Here is a 24,679-nt window from a genome sequence, read left to right on the forward strand (position 1 = left end):
TCCCACCACTGACTGGGGGACCCATAACCTTTCCACTTTTTACCCAGAGCATACCCAGGGCATCAGCCCTATTTCTAGGACCGTGTGTTTCTCATAGGACCAGTGAAATGTGCATTCATGATCTACTTCAAAGAGTTCTGACAGCAGTGGCTGGATAGAGTTTCATCTTGAAGGAGCCATCAGCTGAAGAGGTACAGGACCAAAGAGCAGGCTTCCTTCTATTCCCCTCCCCTTTAGTTTTGCCCTCAGATGCCAGGGTCTTACTTGGCCTAGGCAAGCATCTACCACTGAGTTGCACTCCAGCCCACCATCACTACTGTCCACTGCCTCTCAGGAAGCGGCTCCTTCTCCCTCTGCCTCCCTGGACCTCTGTCTTGCACAGCCTGTGAACAGAGAGAGCCAGCATCCAGGACTTCATTTTTCCATGATTGTTAATGTTGTCAGCATCTGGCACCTAGGATGGGCTCGTGCTTGTGGGAATTAGCATCTCTACAGTATAGAAATTGAGGTTCCGAAGATTGGGTGGGCTCAGACAACACTGCACACCTTAGGAACTTTGCAGAAGACCCAGAGAAGGACCAGAGCTTTAGTCCTTTAGTACCGGTGGAAGGAGCCTAGGACTGGTCTGTATGCAAATATCTCAAGGAGAGGCTTCGGATTGGTCCACTCGAGAGGGGCGGGGCATGCCCTTGCTGGTGGCAGGTGAGCGGAGCAGCAGGGACCAGGTGCACGCTCGCTAGCAGGCTGTTTGCTCTGTAGAGGCTCATCTCGGGCGATGCTCCTGCTCTGGGCCCTGCTGGCCCTCGGATGCCTGCGGTGTGGCTGGAGTAAGCCGGGGACAAAAACACCGGGTTGTGTCCAGGGAGGCCTGAGGGGAGTGGAGACACTCAGGAGAGTGGGAGGGACACTGGGGAATCTAATTTGGGTGGGGGGGATGTGTGTGTCCAGAAATAGGCTCCTGCACTAGGGACACAGATATTAGCATCTGTAGTCATAGAAACTGATGGGAATCCCAGTGTCCACCTCTGGGCTTGCCTCAACCTTGTGATGGGTGTTACCAGAACGGCAAGTTCCTGGAGTAGGATGATGATGGCTCATCCCAGGATTGAGGCAGGTAGTGTGGGGAAGCCTGAAAGGGTTGAAGCTGACAAGGAAAAGCCCTAAACTTCGGGACCTCACTGTCTTTCCTGAGAGACTAGGAAAACTAGTGGGAAGCTAATGGAGAGCTGCAAAGGGTCCGAGAGAAAGGAAAACGGATGAGGTTTGCTTGTTAGGGTAGAACTCCGGGCTGTGGAGTGGGGGGGCGGCGGCAGAGAGACCTTCTAGAGACAGATAGAGGGCAGCAGCTGTCTGACTCTGGGGTGGTGTAGGCATGTGTCTGCCCAGGATGACCAGCAAGGCAGGCATAGAGGCTCTGAGAGAAGTTCATGGGATGGCCCATTGGGAGGACCAAACCCAGTGTTGGACCTGCAGCAAGAACTCAATGACTCCCGTGCCTAGAGGTCAGCTCCCACCCTCATTGCCTCCCCAGCTGTGAACCTCCAGCCCCAATTGGCCAGTGTGACCTTTGCCACCAACAACCCTACCCTCACCACCGTGGCCTTGGAGAAGCCTCTGTGCATGTTCGATAGCTCAGAGCCGCTCAGTGGTGCTTATGAGGTTTACCTTTATGCCATGGTAGACTCAGGTAAGGAACCTGCTTCCCTCCAAAAGGGCCCTTGAGAGTCTAGAGGGAGGAGGAAGGGGTGGGGGTGAGATATTTTACGCCTGTGAAGGTCTCGGATATCCTTGCTCATCACTGCTCACACACATGCTGACTCCACTGTGGCTGTGGCCCCAGACTGCCCTTGACAGGTTGGTGAGAGCGAGCCACACCAGTTTCCGAGTACCTGCCTAGCACCGGCTGCCTTGCCCACTTTAGAGCCACTGTCTGCAAGCAGCATGCGGGGTTTTATGGTGGAGTAAGGGATGAAGACGGGGTGGGGTCCCTCTCTGGGGCTCTGACAGCTACATTCTGATCTCACTGGCCTTTGAGCCTAGGTCTTTTTTCCTCAGGATTGCTCCCTGAGACCCAAACCAAAACCCTTTGGTACGAGCTCCTGGGTTTGGGGACCAACTACCCAGTAACAGCCTCTTAGTGTTCCCAGCATTCCATCCTGTCCACAGGCCTCTATTACAGCCTACATGCACCCAATCTGGGGTATTTTCTATTTCCCGGAAGTCCAGGGCCCAGAGATGTCAAGTGGTTGGTCCAAGGTCACACAGGAAGTAAAGCAAAACCGTGAGACCCAATATGGGTCCAGCCAAACTCATCTTAGTGTTACTGAAGTCTTTCCCATTTTGTAGGGGAAAGGATCCAGGGCCGCCAGCTACAGGGGGCAGAGGTTTGTTGAGCTGGAGGGACACTTTGAGACAGTGAGTGAGAGATGGATCCAGTACCTCACAGTGAGGTGCTCCTGGGCCAGCTGCACTGTTACCTCTGAGCACATGCCAATCACCCTAGTACCCAGCACCAACCTGGACAGATTTGGACTCGGGTGTTTGAGTGAGTGTTAGCTGCTGAGTTTGAGTGGCCAGGGTCCTGACTTCCTGCATCATCTCTACAGCCATCTCCAGGAATGTGTCTGTGCAGGACAGCGCAGGCGCTCCGCTGAGCACCACGTTCCGGCAAACCCAGGGTGGGAGGTCTGGCCCCTATAAAGCTGCGGCCTTTGACCTGATCCCTTGTGGTGATTTGCCCAGCCTGGATGCTGTTGGAGATGTGACCCAGGCCTCAGAGATCCTGAATGCTTATCTAGTCAGGGTGGGCAACAACGGGACCTGTTTTTGGGACCCCAACTTCCAGGGCCTCTGCAACCCACCCCTGACAGCAGCCACTGAGTACAGGTGGGTGTCAGTAGCTGTGGGAGGACAGGAGACCCAAAATGGAGGGATCAGGTAGGTGTCAGGGAGGGTGGGCTTCCTGGTTTGCAGCAGGTACCAGAGACCCAACAGGGCCCTCCTAGGCACCTTAGTCTGCAAACATTTTGAATCCTGTCTTCCCTTTCCTCTTTCCTCCCTCCCTCCTTCCCTTTCTCTTCCCCACACCCTCTTTTGCTTTGAGGCAGGCTTTCATGTAACCCAGGCTAGGTTTCACCCGCGGTGCTGCCTGGATTAAAGCCTTATGTGCACCATGGCCTCCTACATGCTGAACACGTGCCCTTCCACTGAGCTACAGCCACAGTTCCCGAAGGGGGATTTAATTTTAAGGGTCACTAAACTATAGGCTGTAGATGAACTGGTCCTCAGACTGTCCAGCCCACTGTCTAGACTGGGACCTAAGTGGGCTATGGAGCTTATTGTCTCTGGGTCCTCTCTTCCGATTAGCAGCCCTTGTTTGTGGATTCTTGCACCTAAAGCATCCCTCATCCAAGGGAACTGGTGCTGGTGATGGATGCTATCGGGCTGGTTTTCTAATTCTCTTTGTGACCCCCAAGGACCAGAGCTTCCAGGAGGATGTGTGGATTATCACCCAGCAGGGGTGTTACAGGTGCATAAAATAAAAGTGGGTGCCCCCAGAGGAAGGCTGAGCAACAGCCCCAACCATGAAGGCTTCCCAGAGCAGGTGCAGCCAAGCAGGAGGAGAAGCCAGGGGATATGGGGTCTGTTGTCCTGACCCCACGCAGTGGCTGTCTCCTGGAAGACTTCCTGTGTGCTCCTCCATGGTCCTCCTCCCTTCTGTTTCCTGTGGCTGGGTGCACAGGTTAGAAGAAAGTCACCCTTACTCCATCTTCTTCCAGGTTCAAATATGTCCTGGTCAACATGTCCACAGGCTTGGTGCAGGACCAGACACTATGGTCGGATCCCATCCGGACCAACCGGCGTAAGTGTGTGCTGGAGGGTGAGATCCTTAGAACTGAGTTCTGGCTCGAAGCCTGGCCTCTGTCCCTCACATATCGGGGGGCACCTCCATCTCCATGCCTGACTAACCTGGTGGGATTCCCTAACAGCAGCAGCAGGGCCAGCCCTCCTGGACTCCATCCTAAAGGCCTGGCCTCTGGGGAGAGTGTGCATATAGGACTGCTTAGACCTGGGGCACCAGAGTGGGGTTGAACTCAGTATAGGCAGGTCTCTAGGGATCTGCATTGGTAGTGCCACAAATCACTTGCTCACTGTAGGACTTGCCCATTGTTTCCAAGGGTGACAATAACCAGAAAGATGGAGAGCCACCTCTCCTCTGGAGAGCTGCATGCCCAGCTTTATCTTGTTTAGACTGTGCATACCATCCACGTCACCAGAAGTGACAAATACCTCACCTTATGCAAAAAGGGGAAGACACCAGAAACACTCAGACTTCGGGAAGGCATGAGAAGCAGAGGGGCCACTGGGCCAAAGCCTAGGGAAAGCAATTACTGCCCCGGGGCCCCTGGGTCACCCTGGATTCCGGCAGCCAAGGCAGGGGGTTACCTTGTCTGTCACTGAGAGAAGACACAGAATGGTGCATTTCCTGGGGGATTGAATGGGCTGTCGTCCTCTGCAGCCTCTCCTTACTTGGCCATTGACACGTGGCCCGGCCGTCGGAGCGGAGGCATGATTGTCATTACATCCATTCTGGGCTCCCTGCCCTTCTTCCTGCTCGTGGGTTTCGCTGGAGCCATCATCCTCAGCTTTGTGTGAGTTCTGCCAGCTGGGAGGGCAGGAGCCGGGAGACAGGGTGACACCCTCCCTGGAAAGACTTAGCAGCCGGGTCCTCTGAGACAGGACAGGGAGTAAAAGCCAGGGGCTGCTTGCCATGGTGCTGGTGAGAGCAAGCAGAGCCTTGGTGTCTCAGGGTCATGTCCTTCAGCTGGCACGGGAGGGGCCCAGGAGAGGGAAGGACCCAAGTGCATCCCAGTTTGTGGGCCGTGGGCCCATTCAGACCTCAGTTCTCGGGCTGGGAGTGTAGCTCAGTGGTATGACACTTGCCTACTATGTAGGAGGCTCTGGATTCAGTCCTAACACCCCACGAAGGAGACAAGCTTTAGCTGGGTTGGAGTTGTGTGATCTTAACAAGGTGCCCAGGTTCTCAGTTTCCCACGGAAAATGAAGGCAATTGTAACATTCAGGGCAGAGTCTTCGTATTTCATCCCATGATCCTCTTTCAGGATCAGAGTATCTGCCTCCCCCTCCAGGAAGCCTTCCTCCTGGACTTGTCCTCTCTGAATGATTATTCTTGAATTTGATCTGTCTCCCCCGATGATCAGGGCACTCTGAGGACTTAGAACAATGGCCTCCGATTCTCCAGCTCAAGATGTGACACTGTCTATATAAGTTTAAGAAGGGTGACTCTTCTCTTCCCTTATTCCCGAGGCTTAGCATACAACAAGAGCTCCAAAAATACTGGCTTATTAGATTATGTCCTGGGAGGCAATGCAATGTCTAAATTAGGGCCCTGAGAATTCGACTGGAGAAGTCGAAGTCTGCTCTGCCCCCTAATTCTGGCTCTCCTCTCTCTACGTGTCAGGGACATGGGCAGTTCTGATGGAGAAACAACACACGACTCGCAGATCACCCAGGAGGCTGTCCCCAAGACCCTGGGGGCCTCTGAACCTTCCTACTCATCTGTGAACCGGGCCCCACCCCTAGACAGAGCAGAGGTGTTCTCCAGCAAGCTCCAAGACTGAAATGATCCTTGGCCCCAAGCCATCAGCCCTGACCTGTGGTTGGCAGCAATGGCATTTATGCTCAGACTGGGCCAGATGTGAAATAAGACATCTTGGTTCAATGTCATGAAAACGCTAAATAAAATCTTAAGTATTAATGTCCAGAGTGAAAGGAGAAGCAGGGGATGGATATGTGGGTAATGTCACATTGAGGGGTTGGACACTGGGTCTCAGGAGGTGGGGACACTGTGTTCAAAACTATGGTGGTGAGAGCTGCCTGAGGACATGTGTATTGCTCAGTCCTGAGCTCCCAGTCTTAGTCTCCCCATCTGTTAAATGTGCTGCTGGATCTGGCCTGTTCAAGGCTACCCTGACCTAGCCTCCTAAACCACTTTCCCAGAGAGCATCTTCGTGGCCCTGTTCTATGCCTTCTGGAGAATGATCTTTGCTTTTGGTTTAGATTGAGTGGGTTTGGGCTGCAGAGATGGCTCAGTGGTTAAGAGCACTGACTGCTCTTCCAGAGGTCCTGAGTTCAATGCCCAGCAACCACATGGTGGCTCACAACCATCTTTAATGGGATCCCATACCTTTTGCTGTTATATCTGAGGACATCTACAGTGTACTCACATACATAAAATCAATCTTTAAAAAAAACCATTAGAATGGTGGGTTTATTAGGTAGATAGCAAGCTCAAGCACAAGACTGAATAGCAAGAGGTAAGTAGGGATGGTAGATAAATATCTATCCATCTGGATGGATGGATGGATATCTAGATAGATAGATAGATAGATAGATAGATAGATAGATAGATGTAGATGATAGGTGATAAATAGGTAAGTAGATACATAAATGATAGGTAGATGATAGGTGAGAATAGAGAGATAGATGATATATAGGTGAATAGATGGATGGATGGTGGGTCAATGGTAGATAACCAGATAGGTAAATGACAGATAGGAGATAGATGATGTATAGGCAGATAGAAAGTAAAACATTAAAGCAGGCACTCAAAACAGCCATCAGAAACCAACTAGGGAAGCCCTTTAAGCAGCTGCTTCCCACGGAGAGCCCCGGGGCAGGGTGGAAGACCCCATCAGGTGAGCCTTCCAAGTGAGAGATGATGTCATCAAATTAGGCCCTCTCAACACCCAGCAGAAACTGATGGGGAAGTTGAGGCCGTCAGCTGTAATTCCCACCTGGCCCTTCTCTCTATGGCTGAGCCTCTGCCTCCTTCTCCCACTCAGGCATTTTTATACCTTGGGATAAACAATGGTAACTCTGGTTGGAATGGTTTGTGTCCACGTTGTTTCATCCCTGTCACAGTTAGAGGGGCGCCTCTTCCCAGATGAAGGGCTTTGGAGGACTCCAGCTAATCATGCTTGAATCTGAACCAGGATGGGATGACAGCTAGTTTCCAGAGCCAGCCTCCTAGTGAGCTCAAGTAACACATGACAGTTGAACAATGTAAGGGACTTTTAGGTCCCCAGACCAGCAGGAAAGTGAGAAGTCAGTGACAGAGATTGTCACAGAGTGAGCCTAAGAGGCTGCAGGATGCCCTGGAAGCAGGGAGGACACCAAGTCTGCCTGTGCTCACGCCTGTGTATAAAGGCTCTGTCCCTGACCAGGGTCTGGGTTCAAAGGACTCATTTTTCTGAGGCCCACACCAAGATGCTTCCCTGTTTGGATTGTGCAAAACAAGTCCAAGCCCACCTCTCATCACTGAAAGGAATGCTCTGGGGCTGTTTATAGTTGGAAAGTTACTTACAGCTGAAGGAAGACACACACACACACACACACACACACACACACACACACACACACACACAAACTAGTGGTAGCCCCAGTGACTAGAGTCTTCTTTCCAGGTCACTGCAGAACAACACACATCTGTGGCCCTCACTCTCAACTCCTATGTCGAAGTCTTGACTCTCAGTGGGTGACTTACGATGGGAGCGTTTGGAGAGCGTCTGGTCTGGAAGGCAGAGCCTTCACCTCTGGGATCAATGTTCTTATAAAGGACCCCAGAGCTGGTGTGGTGGCACGTGCTTGTAATCCCAGAGCTCAGGAAGAGGAGGCAAGAAGATCAGGAGTTCGAGATCATCTTGGGCAACATAGTTGGTTTATGGACAATATGGGCTACAGGAGAGACTTGTTGAGAAAAAAGGCTGTGGGGGAGGGGTGGGGAGGCTGTAAGAGCCATCCCTGAGATAGGGCCATATCTTAGTCAGGGTTTTACTGCTGTGAACAGACACCATGACCAAGGCAACTCTCATAAAGACAACACTTAACTGGGACTGGCTTACAGGTTCACAGGGTCAGTCCATTATCATCAAGGTGGGAGCATGGCAGCATCCAGGCAGGCATGGTGCAGGAGGAGCTGAGAGTTCTACATCTTCACCTGAAGGCAAACAGGAGAAGACTGGCTTCCAGGCAGCTAGGTCAAAGGTCTTAAAGCCCAAGCCCATAGTGACACATCTCCTCCAACAAGGCCGCACCTCCTAATGGTACCACTCTCTGGGCCAGGCATATTCAAGCTGAGGCTCTCAGCAACCAGCCCTGCAGGCACCCTGATCTCTCTTCCCAAACCATATGAAGTAGGTTTCCATCCCTCGCCAGCCACTCCTGTGTGGGGCTGTTTGTTATGGCAGTCTTGCACAGACCTGTGAGGGTCCGCTGATGGGTGTGAAGCAAGAAGGAGCCCCTGCAGGCAGGAAGGCATCGGATTCATTTCTGTGTCTCCACCTCCCGGCACAGTGCAAGGGCAGTGTAGTGGCTACTCCTGGTTGTCAACCTGACTATACCTGGAATGAACTACAATGCAGAACTGGAAGGCTCACCTGTGGTTCAGATCTTGAGGCTGGGAGATACAAGTTTCTGACCTGGATCTTGGCATGGAGATCTTGAGGCATAGAGGCTATGAATCCTAGAAAACTAAGGCAAGGAGATCTCTGAGTTCAAGGTCAGCCTGGGACAAAAACAAACAAACAAACAAACAAACCTAAAACAAAACAACAAAAAACAGGGGTTGGGGATTTAGCTCAGTGGTAGAGCGCTTGCCTAGGAAGCGCAAGGCCCTGGGTTCGGTCCCCAGCTCCGGAAAAAAAAAAACAACAAAAAAAACAACAACAACAACAACAACAAAACAACAATAAAAACCCATCGCTTCTCGGCCTTTTGGCTAAGATCAAGTGTAAAAAAAAAGCCCAGACCCAGGCATGTGGTACACACCTTTAATCTGGGCCACACCTTCTGTTGGAGACCTACATAAGGACATTGGAAGAAGGAAGGAAGATTCACTCTTCGCCTGTTTGCATTTACTTGCCAGCATATCTGTTAGAATCTACTTGCCTTGAGGGACAGAGCAACTACTAAATCCTTGAACTTCCCATTCACAGCTGACTGTTGTTGGGGACTTAGACTACAGACTGTAAGTCATCATAACAACTTTTCTTATTATATAGAGACTATTCATAAGTTCTGTGACTCTAGAGAACCCTCACTAATACAGGGAGGAAGGAATCCAGCAACAGCACCCCTAGTTCACTATTCACTGGACACCTGTTATATGCAGGAATGAGGCAGACACACTTTGCCAGTATTAGGCACCCTTAAGGTCAGCAAGTGGGTGTGGCTCAGGGGATGAGAGAGTTGAGATAAATTAGAGTTGGGGGGGAGAGAGAGGGAGGGAGAGAGACAGGGACAAGATGTGATTCTAAAGAACACACCTCAAAGATTGAGACCTTTCAGCTACATCTCACGACCAATATTGAGTCCCAGTAGCCTGTCACATTATGGACCATTCTATCCATAAGTTCTCATGAATCAATCATGAACCAAGATTTGAACCATAGAGGCTTTGGGACAGGGAGACCCCTGAGGCAAGTGTAGGTTCTGTAGTTCCAGGCAGGAGGAATGAACAGCCCAGCATGGAATGGAGCAGATGGGAACCAGGTGGAAGTGTAATTTGATGGGGGCTAAAACACACGGTGATCGAGTGGCCATGAGAAAGGGGGCAGGACTCATGATGGGCGCAGGCCCAGGACCACTGGGGATGTGATAATGCCACCTCAACTTGGGTTGGGGGAACTGGGGGCATTCCATGCAGGCTCCTTAGGCTGTATCCACAGAGCCCAGGAGGAACAATGTGTGTGGAAGTCTCACTCAGGGGAGGAAGGTTTGTTGTACTCATATTGTCATTATCTGAGTGAGCTAGAGGGATCATGGCTCCCAGATGTTCCTCAACCCTTGCCGTGGCAAGATTTAAGTTGTGTCGCAATGCCCTTGGGACTAGTTCCGGCCGGCATGCCCATTGATACCAAGATGCATCGATCGATGCATCTTAAATCCCAATGTACACAGCTGAACATCTGTATACATAACCTTTGCTACCCTCCCATATTCCGTTTTATTGTTTCTTCTGACAGTGCTGGGAAGGAAACCAGGATCTTGCACATGCGAGGCAAGCACTCTACCTGAGTCATACCCCAAGTGCCTTCTGTATACTTAAAATTGCTGGTAGGTTACTTAATGCAAGGCTAGGTTTATTTGCCTTCAGATAGGGTCCCATTGTGTCTCTCAGGCTGGGATCAAACTCGGGCTCAAAGGATCCTTTGATCTCAGCCTCCTGAGCAGCTGGAATGACAGGTGGGAAGCACCATGCCCAGCTCCTGTTAAATGCAGAAGCTTAGTCAGAATAAAGGAGCAAAGCCTCCTTATAGTGTATGCATGCATGAGCTGGTGGCTTTGCCTACTTACACACAAATGGAGGCCAGAGGTCAAATGTCTTTATCACCCTGCACCTCATATGAAAAAAGGTTGGGGCTGGGGATATGCCTCAGTGGTTGCACTGGTTCTTCTTCCAGAGAAGCCAGGAGCGGTTCCCAGCACCACACAGCAGATCACAGCTGTCTGTAACTCCAGTTCTAGGGGACCCTACATCCTCATCCAGACATATTTGCAGGGAAAACACCGAGGCATGTGAAAAAAATAAATTGTAAAACATGCTCTTTTACACTTACTTACTTTGTGGCAGGGGATGGCAGGGGATGGAGGTCAGGGCGACTGTCAGGAGTCGATTTTCTTCTTCCACCATGTGGCTTCAGGGATGACCCGAGGCTGTCAGGTGCAGCTAGCACCCTACTTGCTGCTCTGTCCACCTTACTGTTACTGTTGGAGGGGTTTTCTTTCTTTTTTTTTATTTTTTATTCATTATTTTGAAACAGGGTTTTTCAGTGACTATTAGGTGTAGAACTCTCAGCTCTGCCTGCATGATGCCTGCCTAGGTGCTGCCATGTTCCCACCTTGATAATGGACTGAACCTCTGAACCTGTAAGCCAGCCCTAATTAAATGGTGTCCTTATAAGACTGGCATTGGTCTGTTCACAGCAGTAAAACCCTAACTAAGGCACAAGTTGGTACCAGGGAATGGGGTATTGCTGTGATAGACCTGACCATGCCTTTGTTTGGAAGAATATGAATTTTGGAACTTTGTATTTGGAAAGCATTGGAATGTTTTAAGTGGGGTGTAATGAGTCATGGTAGTGGGAATATGGAGGACTTTGTTGCTGTGAGTGATTTGAACTGTGCAGACCTGGCCCAATATGTTTCAGTGGAGAAGAATGTCAGTATGTGACCTAGAGACTGTTTTGGGGGTATTTTGGTGAAGAAAGTGTCTGCTTTTTGCTCTTGTATGAAGAGTCTACCTGAGGCTAAAGTAAAGAGATTTATATTAATTGCATTGACAAAGGAAGACTCAAAAAAGTCCAGCAGAGACTCTGTTCTCTAGTTAACTCTCATGGAGAGCATTTTGAACAGTGAAGCAAGCTTAGAAAGGAAAAATATAAAATGTAAGTTCAAGTATTAAAGGGGCACCAGGAAGGGAAATGGAGCTGAATCCTGTGTCCTGGGAGATAGCAGATTAAGGGAGTGGGATTTTGGGGCAAGATTCTACCCAGCTAAATTTAGATCCAGGCATGGTAGCACACACCTTTAATCCCAGGAGACAAGCTTGCAGATCTCTGAGTTCAAGGTCAATCTACAGAGCAAGGTCCAGGACAGCCAAGCTCAGGCATTGAAGGAGTTGGAAATGAGAAAGTTGGTAATAATGTAATAGAACAAGGGGGCCATGTTCCAGTTCCTGCAAGCAGCAGAACTCAGCAGCTCCAGTCATGTGTCTCTGGCTTTAGAGTTAAAAATAGAAGGGATATTGAGACAGTTGATGATGGTTAAGAATAAGTAAATTTCTTAACTAAGAAATCAGCGGTGATTAAGAAGAGACCAGCGTCACTGAGGTGAAGTCTTCTGGGAAATGTTTTCTGAGAGCACCAAGAAGCTGTGTTCCAGACATAGCCAAGGTTGTACCTCGTGCTGCAGCTGGACTTGGTAACGTGTAGGTGGTGCTGGTTGTGAAGCATGAAGGGGTCACGGAGAACAGCTGAGGCTTGGCACTGTGAGAGGCCATAGGAGGGCATTGGTGAAGATGCAGCCTCAGTTGTAGTTGACAGCCCAGGACTGAATGGGTCATGCAAAGGAGTAAGTTAAGGCTTGGCACCATGAAAAGAACCTATGACAGTCTATTGGTGAAGCCTAGTTACAGCAGAAGATCCCAGTGTATTGGAGATGCCAGTACCATAAGACGATCACCAAGAACAGTAGCGGCAGTGGAGTGGATCAACCTGAGCTTAGAGTGCTACAGAGGGCAGAGCTGGAGAAGTGATGCCAGCCCTTTGGAGGAGCCAAGAAGATTATGTGTGGATCCCAGACATTGAAACAAGAAGCTGTAATATTGAAGCTGCCTTGGAGACCCCAAGATGTTTGAGATGCCAGAGCCATGGGCTATCTGCTGAGGAAAGCTGCTAACAGTGAGTAGAACCAGCCCAGGAAAAGAAGTTTGTTGTAGTCAACAAAGATGAAAAAGGAGGTGGAGATCTGAAAACTGCTTTGGGGGTTGGGGATTTAGCTCAGTGGTAGAGCGCTTGCCTAGCAAGCGCAAGGCCCTGGGTTCGGTCCCCAGCTCCGAAAAAAAGAAAAAGGAAAAAAAAATGTCATTGCTTCTGAAAACTGCTTTGACATCAGACATGGAGATGCAGAGTTTGGAGTTTGCCCAGCTGGTTTCCTGTTTTGCTTTGGGGATTACAGTTAAGTGAATAGATGGATCTTAGAAGAGACTTTGAACTTTGAACTTTTAACATTGTTGAGACTGCTATAGACTATGGGGACTTGGAAGTTGGACTAAATGTACTTTTTATTATGCTATGGCTAGATATGGCCCACATATACTCATGTATAGAACAAGCCTATGGGCTCCAGAGAGTGGAATGTAATAGTTTATATATGCTTGGCCCAGGGAGAGGCACTATTTGGAGGTGTGGTCTTGTTGGAGTAGGTGTGTCACTGTGGGTGTGGGCTCAAGACTCACCCTGGATGCCCGGAAGTCAGTCTTTCACTAGAAGCCTTCAGATGAAGATGTAGAACTCTCACTTCTGCCTGTACCATGCCTGCCTGGATGCTGCCATGTTTCTGCCTTAATGATAATGGACTGAACCTCTGAACCTGTAAGTCAGCCCCAGTTAAATGTTGTCCTTAGAAGAGTTGCCCTGATCATGGGGTCTGTTCACAGCAGTAAAACCCTAACTAGGACACCCTGGCTGTCCTGGAACTTGCTCTGTAGACCAGGCTGGCCTCAACCACAGAGATCTGCCTGCTTCTGCCTCCCAGGTGGTGAGATTTAAAGTGTGCAGCACCACATATGGATCTCTTCTTTTTTTGAGACAGGGTCTCACTGCGTAGCTCTGGCTGGTCTGAAACTCAGTCTGTAGATCAGGCTGAGTTCAAACTCACAGACACCTACCCAGGCTGGAGTTAGAGAAGTGCACAGCCACAACTAGCTTTTGCAAGTGAGTTGGGGCCATCCCTCATGCTCTCTCTGAATCTTTTTGATTCATGGTTTGTTTGATCCATTGTTATGGAATCCAGATATGAAGTGCCAGCATATGGTGGCAGTCAGTGGGTGTGGTGGCGGTCCGTGTGGTGGCAGTCCATGTGGTGGCAGTCCATGTGGTGGCAGTCATCAGCTGGCCCGTGATACACTGGTGGCTACTTTTGAGGGAGCCTAAGAGTCTTCCCTCTACTGCTTTTCTGTCCTTATCTTCTATGCTATGAAAGCCAGCCTCCACAGAGCCACACACATGCCTCTTCACTACTACTCTTACCTTACATCAGACTGTCCTCTCAACAGTAAATGGGCCTTTGCATTTTATGACACTCCAGGGCACTCTCCTGGAGATCTGCCACCCTGGCAGACTGCCACACAAGCCCAGTGAACTAGGATTCCCCAGCATTCACTCTTGGCAGGACACGCTGCTGTCCTGGGAGAGGGGCCGGTAGAGGTGTGGGATCCACTGCTCCAAAACCCTGCAATCCTATCATCCTGGAAGCTGTAGTGATAACCTCTCATGTGGCAGATTCTGATGAGGTCTCAGGCTGTGGAGCTGTGTTCCTTCTGGTAGGCTTGCTTCACTGCAGGTGTCTCACTTGGCGTGCAGGGGTTCTAGGAACTGACAACATGTATGTCTGTACCATGTGTGTGCTGGGTGAAGAGAGTCACTGGTCTCACTATGTTGCCTTGCTTGGCCTGGAATTCATTTTGTTGATTTACAGAGATCTACCTGCCTCTGCCTCCTGAGTGCTGGAATTAAAAAATGTGTGTGTACCACCTTGCCCAGCCAAAACACCTTCTGTGAACAGGACCTAGCTAGCTCTGGGACTCCTTATGTTGATGAGAAGCAAAGTAAGCTAACATATTGAGCCATCCTGTTTCTCCACATCCTCACCAGCACTTGATGTGGTTGCTATTTTTCACTTTAGCCTTATGTTGGGTGTGCAATGGCTGAAGCTCTGCCCAGTCCCTCCAGAAGTGAGATCGGATTCCAGTTCCTCCATACCACCCAGCACTGTCTCCATCTGGCTTTTTAATTCTGAACATTCTAGTGAGTAGTTGTACCTCTGAGTGGTTTTGATTTGCATTTCCCTCATGGATAATAGCACACAGTACTCTTCCAGGTGCCCACATGGTGCCATCTTCATGTCTTCTTTGAGGCAGCGTGTGTTCAAATATTTAGTCAATTACATTTCTTAAATCTTCCATTGCTAAGGGTTGTTCATTGGTTTTGTATATGTGAAGTGAGCTGCAGCCTTCTTGTTTAGTTTCAATTTGCTTTTATAAATATAATCTGCAGGTTTTTAAAAAGATTGGACCTTTGCCTCCTTCTTATTGAACTGGGAGAGTTATTTATATATTTTAGATTCGGTCCTTGGTCAGACATACATTCATTTTCCAAGTTTCTTATAGTCTGAGTCTTTCCCTTAGGTGACTTATTTTTTTCTCCCTGGTCTTATTGGCTCCACCACTCCCATTTTCCCTTGGCTAAACAGTTAGCTCCACAAAGGGCAAGTATGCTTTTCCCTTGTGTCCTGAGCCACAGTGGGTGCATGAATATTTATTCAGTGCCTACCAATCCCCAGCTACTTCATAGCTGTTGGGAGTGCAGGAGACCTGTGAAAAGAGGGTCTCAGAGCAGCCTGTTGCAAAGTTTCAGGTCAGCAGTAAGGAGGCCCTACCTGGAGTAAGGTGAGCTATGGGGGTGAGGCAGGCACGGCCAACAGGGGTGAAGGGCTCAGAGAGGTTCTCTTCTCTCTAGGCTGTGCTACCGGCAAAGCCATCTTGCATCATCTACACAGTCCTTTTTGCCCAGAGTCAGGGTAACCTGAACGACTTTGGTAAGAAGCTGACTTGGATGTATGTGGGATAGAGGAGAGGGATCAAAGCACTTTGTTGGTTCCTCTATCTTTAGTGTTTAGTGCTTATTGCATGATGATACCTACCTGGGAGGGGCTGTAGTGCTTGGTGTCTATATAGGCTGTGGTAGTCAACCAAGATCTGTGTCTGCCTGTCCTGTAGACTGATGCAGGGCCTGTTTGATGGAGGCCTTCCAATGCTATAACTAACAAAGCAACAGCTTCATCTCTGGTGGAAATGTGTTGGTGTGCGTGTGGGGTGATAACACATTGTCACCTGTCACTTCGTGTCCTTTCTGTCCACCCTGGCATGTCTCATTGAATCTGGCAGTTCTTCCCTTTATGGTTGTGCAAAGCTCTTTCTGTAGCAAACTAGGCAGCAGCTCGACTAGTTACTTTAAATTTTCCTCTGTGTGTGTGTGTGTGTGCTTGTGTGTGTGTATGCATATGTGTGTATGTGTGTATGCATTTATGTGTATGAGCATGTGCATGGCATTACTGTGGAGATCAGAGAACCGACTTCTTTGTTGGTCTTGGGTCCTGGCCTTCCATCTTATTTGTGATAGGGTCCTTTTCATGTTGTTCACAGCTTTATGTGCCAGACTAGCTGGCTTTGGAGGTTCCAGAATTCCTCATGTTTTTGCCATTCATTTCACTGTGGGTGTACAACTATGCCCAAATAGTTTAGGTGGGTTCTGGGGATTCGAATTTAGGTCTTCGTAACTGCATGGCAAAGGTTTTTACCCACCTTGGAACTGTCTCCCCAGTCCTGACTTTGTTTTCTGAATATGTGAAAAAAAAAAAAAAGAGTCAATCCTTATTGCAAAGGGCTGCTGTGTGAGTGAAGGAAGAGGTGCCATAGAGGAGTTTAGCATATAACGTGTGCTTAGTCACCATTACTGTGTTCTCACAGATTTCCACAGTGTGCATTTCAAACACACTGACATCTCCTGGGGATGCATGTGCCACCATTGGTATAACAAAGAAAGGAATCTGGTCTGTTGAACTCAGGGCATGAAACTTATTTTGTGCACACACGTATTTATGAATTTGTTCAACAATTGGTGGACAGCAGCAACACATTGGCAGGTGCCATTCTGGCTCCTGGCAAGAGCCACATCATCTACTCAGAAGGAACACAGTGGCCAGGGGTTAAAGCAGTTTTTCTGGGATTTCCCCTGTACATCAGGGTGATGCTAGTCCTACTGCCAAGCTGAGTAGTAGGTGCTCATCTGTCCCTCTTGGATAGGGGAGAAGGAAGGCATTGTTTCTAAGGTGTCCCTTTTGTCCCTTCTATGGGTCTTGTCCTTGTAAGGCTGCTTGGCTGAGACTTCCAGTCAGTGTTGACTTTAGATGGGCACACTGAACCTTGGAGGACATTCAGGTGTGTGTGTGTGTGTGTGTGTGTGTGTGTGTGTGTGTGTGTGTGTGTAATGTGTGTACTGTGGGTTCAGACTCCTCAGCTTCTAGCCCACAGTCTCCTTGAACAACTTTCTCCCTGGGACTCAGGAACTTCTCCAATGTCACAGGTTCAAGTCTTGGGACCCCTCTTTAGGAGCAGGAGCTTGTGAACTAAATTGCATCAAACTTAAGTTGTACAGTCTAGGAGTGGGAAGCCCAGACCTTTGAAGCAATGTATAGCTGGTATTGCCAATATAATGTGGGCTTCCTCCTCTCCTGCTGTTAAATGAAGTAAATGTGGTATCGTCCTCACTGGGGTTGTTCTGAGGACTAAAAAAAACATTTTCTCAGGGGCTGGAGAGATGGCTCAGCAGTTAAGAACACTGACTGTTATTCTGGAGGTCCTGAGTTCAATTCCCAGCAACCACATGGTAGCTCATAACCATCTGTAATGGAATCCAGTTTCCTCTTCTGATTGTGTCTGAAGGGTACTCACATACATAAAATAAATAAATGTATCTTTAAAAAAAACATTTTCTCAAAGGCTCAGGTAGTTGCCTAGACTTAGGTTTAATTACAGCACCCACAGAGGTTGGTGGAACTCTGTGAACTTGAGGCCAGCCTGATTTACAGTGCTAGTTAACAGGGTGGCCAAAGCTATACAACAAAAACCTGTCTGGAAAAGGAAAAAAAAAAAAAAAAAAAAAAAACAAAACAAGCAAACAAAAAAGTCAGAGGGAGGGGTAAAAAAAAAAAAAAAGTCAGTGTTTGTCACATATGCAACTTCCTTATGGACTGAAAGGATGCTTACAGCAAACCCAGGTAGACAAAAGGAGCCAGAGGCAGAGGAAGTCGTAATAACTTGCCCGGGCAGGCAGACCCGGGAAGCTGAGGAGGAGGGAATAGGTTTTGATCCATCCCAGCCTTCTTTAGCCAAAGGAGAGGTTGTCACTGAATCTTTAAAGTTCCTCAGTTGAGTGCTCCAGTTCAAACTCGACGTGTCCAAGAGGGACCCCAAGACACATAGGAGGGCCAGACGCTTGCCCTGACAGGCGGTGAGGGAGATCGTCACCTCAGGGACGGGGGTGAGGGTGGGGGTGGGGGTGGGGGTATGGGTGGGAGGAAGCGTGAAGCAAGCTAGGCCAGGGCAGCAAGACCTGTGGCTTGAGGTAGATGGAGTGAGCCCGGAAGGGTGGTTCCGACCGAGCTCGACGCCTTCTGCGTTTTTGCAGGGCTGTCCAGGCATGCAGATGGGGAAACTGAGGACATAAAGCAGCGCTGGGAAGCCTGGCCACGAGCCTATCAGTCTCTAAGACTAGGCTCCACGCGTACACGACAGCACAGCCCACGGTCCTAGCTTCTCTGGGGGGTGGGGCAGGCCATGGATCCGCCCCTTCAGGCGGGGCTTCCCGTTGCCGCGGGGCCGTTAATTTCAGGGCGGAACGTTCGCGCGGGGAGTGCGCGCGCGCGGGGGAAGGCATTGAGGGAACGCTGCGGATTCGGCTCGGCAGGCTCCGCGTGGTGCGCGCGCAGCGCCATCCGGCGCACCACCCGGCGGCTCCACCCAGCCCAAGGGGCGCGGCCCGGGTGGGAGGCGGCGAGAGCGCGAGCAACACTGGCGTCTCCGTGGCGCGGCAGGTGAGGCGGCGGGTTCGGGCTGGATGCCAGCGTCCCGCGTCTCCCCAGCCCTCAGGACCCGCCCTGGGTGCCCGGGACCCTAGTGCCCTCTGATGCGCTGGGGACCCCTGCCTCCGACATCCCCTGGGGAATCCCTGGGTCCGCGGCCACCTGTGGACTTGATCACCTTTCACACCCAGGAAACCCCAAGTCCTCCAGATTTCCCTCAGACTCAGCACACAGGGGACGTCAGCGGCTTCAAGGCCTGAGACCGTTACATCTTCTAATCCAGAAGCCCAACAGATCCCCTCTGGTCCTATTCCAAAGACTTCTCAGGTCTCCAGGCCCATGGACTCCCATCTCTTCTTGTGTGGAGGCCTTCCTTCCTAGGATCTCCTGCCTCCCTCTCTCAAACTTGAGGTCCACAGAGCCTTGCAGCTTCTACTAGAGTGTTCTTGAGGTTTGTGGATGGTTAATAGGAATAAAAGTAGAACCATCTGACAAGTCAGCAGAGGACTACGCATAACCAAAGAGGAGGTGGGATGTGGGGCTTCGAATGTGCATTTGTTTTCACAGTGCAGTGAAGGCTGGTGTGAGACCGACTCATGGTAGAGAAAGGCATCGCTGGGAGTAAGGGAGTTGGGCAGGCGATACCTCTTTTAGGTTGTTGCCTCAATGCAATGGTAACTTCTTCTATCACACACAGCCCACCAAAACCAGTCCGAGAGAGCAAGGCTCTATTATCTATTACAGTGGCTTAATAAATGGGAAGACGGCAACCTCAAGATCCATCTTTCTGGGGTCATGATTCAAGGGTGGCTGTCTTCCCTGAGGTAGAGGTTTGGGACCAAATGGTACACATCTATCTTATCCTTTTCAGTCCTGGAAGTCCTACTATAAGGATTATCATTTTCTCAGGCTGTTGTCATTGATAAACAGTCCCTGACTTAGTACACAGTTGGTCTGGTACCCTGAGGCACTGCCCCAAGAAAGAACATACCTGACTTGATGATTGTGAAAGACAAGGGCCAGACATTTTTAAAGAGGGAGTGGGTGCTCTCTGGTCCAGTGCTTGGTGCTGGAGGCAGATGGCACAGCTGCAGCTGGTAAGGTTTGGGAGGTGGGGACAATTAGCCAAGTTGGTGGTACTTAGAGTGCAGTGGCCTTAAAGGTAGGTGGGGTTGGGGGGAAGGGGTTCTAGAGGTAACAGGGAAACAGACTCTTAAAGATGGAAGTTGTTGAGGGTGAAGGAATGAAAAGTCAGGGACAGGCCCAGCACACCAGATCTAAGAGGCTCTGCCGGGTGGGTGGCAGAGCTTTGTCTTGGGGGTGGGGTATCCTTGTAGTGATGATACAGAAAGATGCCACAGCCCTCATTCCCTCACACCTTCTTCAGTGACTGCTTCTGCCATTACGTAGTAGACAGGGCTTTGGCCACAGACGGAAGGAAGGAAGGAAAGAAAGAAGGAAGGTAGGATGAAGAAGGCCTGTGAGGTAAGTGTTCCCAGTTGAGATCATGATGGAGAGATAGCAAGAAGGCCTGAGGTGGAACCTGGCATTGAACTTCTATGCTGAGCAGAGGCCTGAGCAATTTAGAGGAGCAGGACACCATGGAAGGGCTTATAGAACAGTGAAGTGACTTGTACTTTTGTTGGGTGTGCGTGTGTGTATGTATGTATGTGTGTTTGTACATACCCATTCCACATGGGGTCGGGGTAGGGGATAGGATATATATCTGTGTGCATGTGGAGGCAAAGGACAAACTTGGGTGTCATTCCTCAGGTACTACCCAGTATATTTTTTTGAGGCATGGCCTCTAACTGGCCTAGAGCTTATCAGTTAGGCTAGGCTGCCTGGCAAGGAGCTTCAAGGACCTACTTGTCTTCACCATCCCAGCAGTGTACACCAACACTCGTGACTTGTTTTCTGTTTTGTTCTGTTTTACATTAGTTCTGAGGATCAAACCCAGGTCTATGTTTACAGGTCAGATGACTGGTGACTGAGCCATGTCCCTAGTCCTGGCTTACATATTTTTCCAGTGGTCACTTTAGCTGTGGTGGAGAGACTTGTTTGTAGGCAGCAAGACCATAAAAGATAGGTGTGATTTGGACTCAGGATGTGTGGTTCAGTAGCCCTCTAGGGCTTGACTAAGCTCAAAGCCCAGGCTCTGAACCTGGGGCACTGACATGGGAACTTTTTTAGGTGAGACTTTTATCTGTTTGCTCATAGGTGGTGCTCACCTTAGCACCTCACCAGAGTGTCTGCTATCCAAGTATAAGACACAGTGCTTTGGTAGGGGGAAGAGGACCTGCAGTCAGCGGGAGACTGAAGGGAATGGAAAAGGAGAGCATTTGGATGTGTCAGCACTGTCTGTGTAACTGGAAGGGCTGAAGCTGCAAGCAGGAGGTGTGGATGTCTAGACAGGTGAGCACTTTAAGGTGTGACACACTGTAGACAGTGGATTAGGGATTATGAAGAAGAATGACTGAAGCTTGGATTTTGGAGAGTGAGATGGAAATAGACTAGTGCAGAAGGACTCTCTGTGGCCACCACAGCTACACGTGACTGACGGCACTTAGAATATACCTATAGTGACAGGGCTAGGGTTTAATGGGTTAAATCTAGGGGTCATGGGAAGCATGTAGGTTGCTCTAATGTTATCCCATGCAATGCCTCTAGCCACCTGGGAAGTGCCTTTCTTCCTTTTCCACGTGTCAGGGAACAGACTCAGGGTGAGCACACACACCTGTTGTTGGCGGGGCCCTTATGGGTTGTGTATCTTTCTTTCCTCCACAGCCTGAAGCTGGATTCTTTTGCCTAAAGACATGGCCACACCTCTTCTTTAGCTCTCCTTATGAATTCTGCTAAAGTTACTGCGTTCTGCAGGCAGCTGTGTGACAGAGCTATGTGTTGGCTGTGTGTGTGTGTGTGTGTGTGTGTGTGTGTGTGTGTGTGTGTGTGTGTGTGTGCGCGCGCGCGTGTGTGTGCGTGTGCGCGTGTCCCTCCATGTCCGTCCATGTGTCAGTCTATGTTCTGGGCTTCCTATTGGTGTGTTTCTGGAGAATGGCAGAGGGCCAGCAGGCAAAACAGAGCAGCCAACCTGGGGGCCCAGGGTGAAAATGAGCATGACTGGGGCCGGGGACTTGGGGCTGCAGGGTGTAGGTAGTGAGGTGAGAGTTAAAGGAATCAGGAATGCAAACCAGAAGTGAGTTACAGCTGATGCCTGGGGAGATGCTGACCAAATTACTGGAGTCTCAGCTTTCACCTCAAAAATGTGAAGCCATTTGTCATTACAGAAACCCTAGAGCCCTCCAGCTCTAAAGTCTTGTAGTTTTGCTGTGCTGGGCTGGGGTGGGGTGGGGTTCGCTTGGGCCCAGGTTAGGTGTTTTACCTTATTATGGCAGGTTTCTGGAAAGCATCCTGTGTGTTGTTTGGCATCCCAGCACTGATGGTAGAACAGGATGGTAGGACAGTAGCCTAATGGCTGCCTTTAGAGTAGAATGAGTTGAGCAGCTGACAGCTGTTGGCACTTCACTGAGAGTCAGCTCCAAGGAATCTGATGCCTCCACGGGCACCTGTACTCACATGCATACACTCCCACAGTAACATACACATACTTTAAAATATACAAATTTTAAAAACATTTCATTATTAGAGTCCAAAAGGTGACTGGGTACAGAAGAGTAACTGGTCATCTTCGTAAAGCTGTGGAGCAGAAGCCCCACTTTCAAGCCAACACAGTAGGTCACTGACAATGCCCTAAACCTCCAGACGCCCACACCCTGCACACTGCCTCTAGTCTGAGTCCTGTGACTTCTTTGGCTCCTGGCTGAGAGCATGCATGTAGCTATAGGCCCTACTGAGAGCACACATGCAGAGTGCTTCATGTTTTCTCCTAAAAGCAGCAGTTATTAATGTTTATCTTCTGGACAACATCTCATGCACCCTGGCTGGCCTTAAATTTTCTGTATAACTAAGGATCACTAAACTTCTAATCCTCCTGCCTCTATCTTTAAAATTCTGGGATTGCAGATGTGTGCCGTCATGTCTGGACAATGCTATCTTTTGAAGGTACTATGGACTTAACTGTTTCAGTTGTGGTGCTGGTGGGGTTTGCGTTTTCTTTTGTAGAGTGTATATTATTCTCATCATTGTAAGGTATGTGTGAGCGCACGGAGCACAGTATGTGTGGAGGTCAGTGAACAACCCTGCAATCATTTGTGTCATTTGCCTTTTGGGGGTGGATTAAGGAACTTCTCTATTTTTGTAGCTATTTCTTAATTTGGGCTCAAATATGTAAGCAGTGTGGGAGTGGGCACTGCTTTCCAGACACCAGTTATCTAGTACCCCCACACTTTTTGATTGTCTTTCTACCTAACCCTGGCTGTCTTGGAATTCACTATGCAGACCACCAGGTTGACCTTGAATTCACATTGAATCTGACTGCCTCTGCATCCTAAGTGTTGGGATTAAAGGCCTGTTTAACCATGCCTAGCTCAGTTAGCACATTTTGAGCATTACAAATAGGTTTTCTAAAACTAAAACTAAAATACTCTATTTTAGTGATTGGTCAAGTAGCATGTGCTCAAGGTCAGGTTTGTGTCTTCTGTACATTGCTTTGAAGTGTGTGCTTGCGTTGTAGAGAGGCCAGGAGAGAATGTCAGGTGTCTTTTCTTACTGCTCTTTGCCTTCTTCCTCTTAGACAGGCTCTCACTGACCAACAACTCCCAGATATCTTCCAGTCTCTGCCCCAACAAGAGTGTGGGGCCCACATAGCCACACACAGTTTTTAAGTTGGTGTTGGTGATTCAAACTTAAGTCTTAGTTTTTGTGATGTAATTGTTTTTTATTTAGCCACTGAGCCATCCCCTATCCCTAGTATTTTTGAGATAGGGTCTCACTGTGTAGGACACTATTCACTATTTAGACCAGATGGGCTTAAACTTTTGGTATCTTTTCTTTTGATTCTTTTGCCTCCTGATTGCTGGAATTACAGGCATGAGGAACTGTGCTTGGCTGATCTTGTTGGGGGGAGGGGATACACAAGCAGGCATGCTTGGCTGTCTCTGTGTGAGTGGAGGGGATTGGGGGGTGGAGGAGTGTTGAAGCAGATCTCATGCTATATGCCCACTCAGAGTGATCCACCTGCCTCAATCTCCTGCATGCTCTGGTTACAGGTGTGAGTCACCATGCCTAGCACTGTTCTCTAAATTGGAGAACACAATTCATCCTCAACTTCCCTGATTACAGCAGCAGTGGTTCTAATGTGACAGTTGTGGGAAGTCTCTGAGAGAGTGGTGCCTAGTTGGAAGCTTGCTGTGTGCCTATAGCCTGGAGGCATCTTTTTTTTTTTAAAGATTTATTTATTTCATGTATGAGTACACTGTCTCTGTCTTCAGACACACCAGCAGAGGGCGTCAGATTCCCATTACAGATGGTTGTGAGCCACCATGTGGTTGCTGGGAATTTAATTCAGGACCTCTGGAAGATCAGTTAGTGCTCTTAACATCTGAGCATACTACTACTGAGCTATATGTCTTGCCATCTGAAGGTCTGTCATCAGGGGTATTGCTGCCCACTTGCTTATGTAAGCGTGATGCCTGCCCTTCCTGCTGGGAAAAGGGAGTGGGGTTTTGAGTATCTGTTCACTTTTCCTTCTGTATGATTGAGTTATGCAGCCCATAACTACTTCTTGCAGGATTTTTGTGTGTGAGGTGCTGGGAGCAAGGGCTTTGAGCCAGCTGAGGGTGCCTTGTGCCACAGAACTGTAACTTTACCTCTCCTGCATTTTTGTATTTAAAGCCTGTACTTTGGTATAGCATTAGCTGGCTCTGAACTCCCAGAGATCCATCTTCCTTTATCAAGTGCTGGGATTAGAGGTGTGTGCTTCCATGCCTGGCAGAAGTCTAGTTTTTTTTTTTTTTTTTTTTTTCAAAGCATAATTTCTGAGTCTCCCACAGAATTGGATCCTGATTCACTCTGCTTGTTCACTTTTAATAACAACCCCCTCCTCCCAGCTTTATGGCCACTTTCATGACTCTGACTTGTTCTTTCTCCTCTGATCTTTGTGGCAGTGTAGAACCTTGGTGGTAGCCAGCCGTTCAGACAAGGGCTACTTGCATAGCTTGGACTGGGCCTGGCTCAGCAAAGCTCCACACTGGGTGGCACATACAGTATTCTTGGACCTGAGTGGCTCAAGCAACCTTGTTCCTCAAGTAGGTGACATTCTCCCAGGAGGCTGGAC

General features: G+C 49.2%; 2 protein-coding genes across 4 annotated transcripts in view; both read left to right on the top strand.

Annotated features, from left to right (window-relative positions):
* The first annotated feature begins 732 nt into the window (after positions 1 to 732).
* On the top strand, positions 733 to 5,779 carry Upk3a (uroplakin 3A). Its single transcript, XM_032890900.1, has 6 exons — positions 733 to 827; positions 1,532 to 1,687; positions 2,607 to 2,886; positions 3,780 to 3,862; positions 4,520 to 4,652; positions 5,483 to 5,779. Exons 1-6 carry the CDS (start codon positions 776 to 778, stop codon positions 5,640 to 5,642), a joined length of 864 nt encoding a protein of 287 aa, XP_032746791.1. The 5' UTR covers positions 733 to 775; the 3' UTR covers positions 5,643 to 5,779.
* A 5,145-nt stretch (positions 5,780 to 10,924) lies between these two features.
* The window catches only part of Fam118a (family with sequence similarity 118 member A), a 33,801-nt gene continuing 20,046 nt past the window's right edge, over positions 10,925 to 24,679 (top strand). The window contains exon 1 of one of the 3 annotated variants that reach the window (XM_032918975.1): positions 10,925 to 10,950. The gene's annotated coding sequence lies outside the window, so the exon portion shown is untranslated. Of the gene's footprint in view, positions 10,951 to 13,146; positions 13,176 to 18,341; positions 18,457 to 24,679 lie in introns of those variants that run through there. The other 2 variants (XM_032918982.1, XM_032918988.1) reach the window with 2 other exon arrangements.

The sequence above is a fragment of the Rattus rattus genome, chromosome 1 (assembly GCF_011064425.1).
Source record: "Rattus rattus isolate New Zealand chromosome 1, Rrattus_CSIRO_v1, whole genome shotgun sequence".
In the NCBI taxonomy this organism is placed as follows: domain Eukaryota; kingdom Metazoa; phylum Chordata; class Mammalia; order Rodentia; family Muridae; genus Rattus; species Rattus rattus.

Bases quoted from the DNA above. Each gene is read 5' to 3' on its own strand.
- Upk3a (XM_032890900.1), top strand. From the start codon at position 776: ATGCTCCTGCTCTGGGCCCTGCTGGCCCTCGGATGCCTGCGGTGTGGC. The intron at 828-1,531 runs GTAAGCCGGGGA...TTGCCTCCCCAG, and splicing joins ATGCCTGCGGTGTGGCTGGA to CTGTGAACCTCCAGCCCCAA. The intron at 1,688-2,606 runs GTAAGGAACCTG...TCATCTCTACAG, and splicing joins TTATGCCATGGTAGACTCAG to CCATCTCCAGGAATGTGTCT.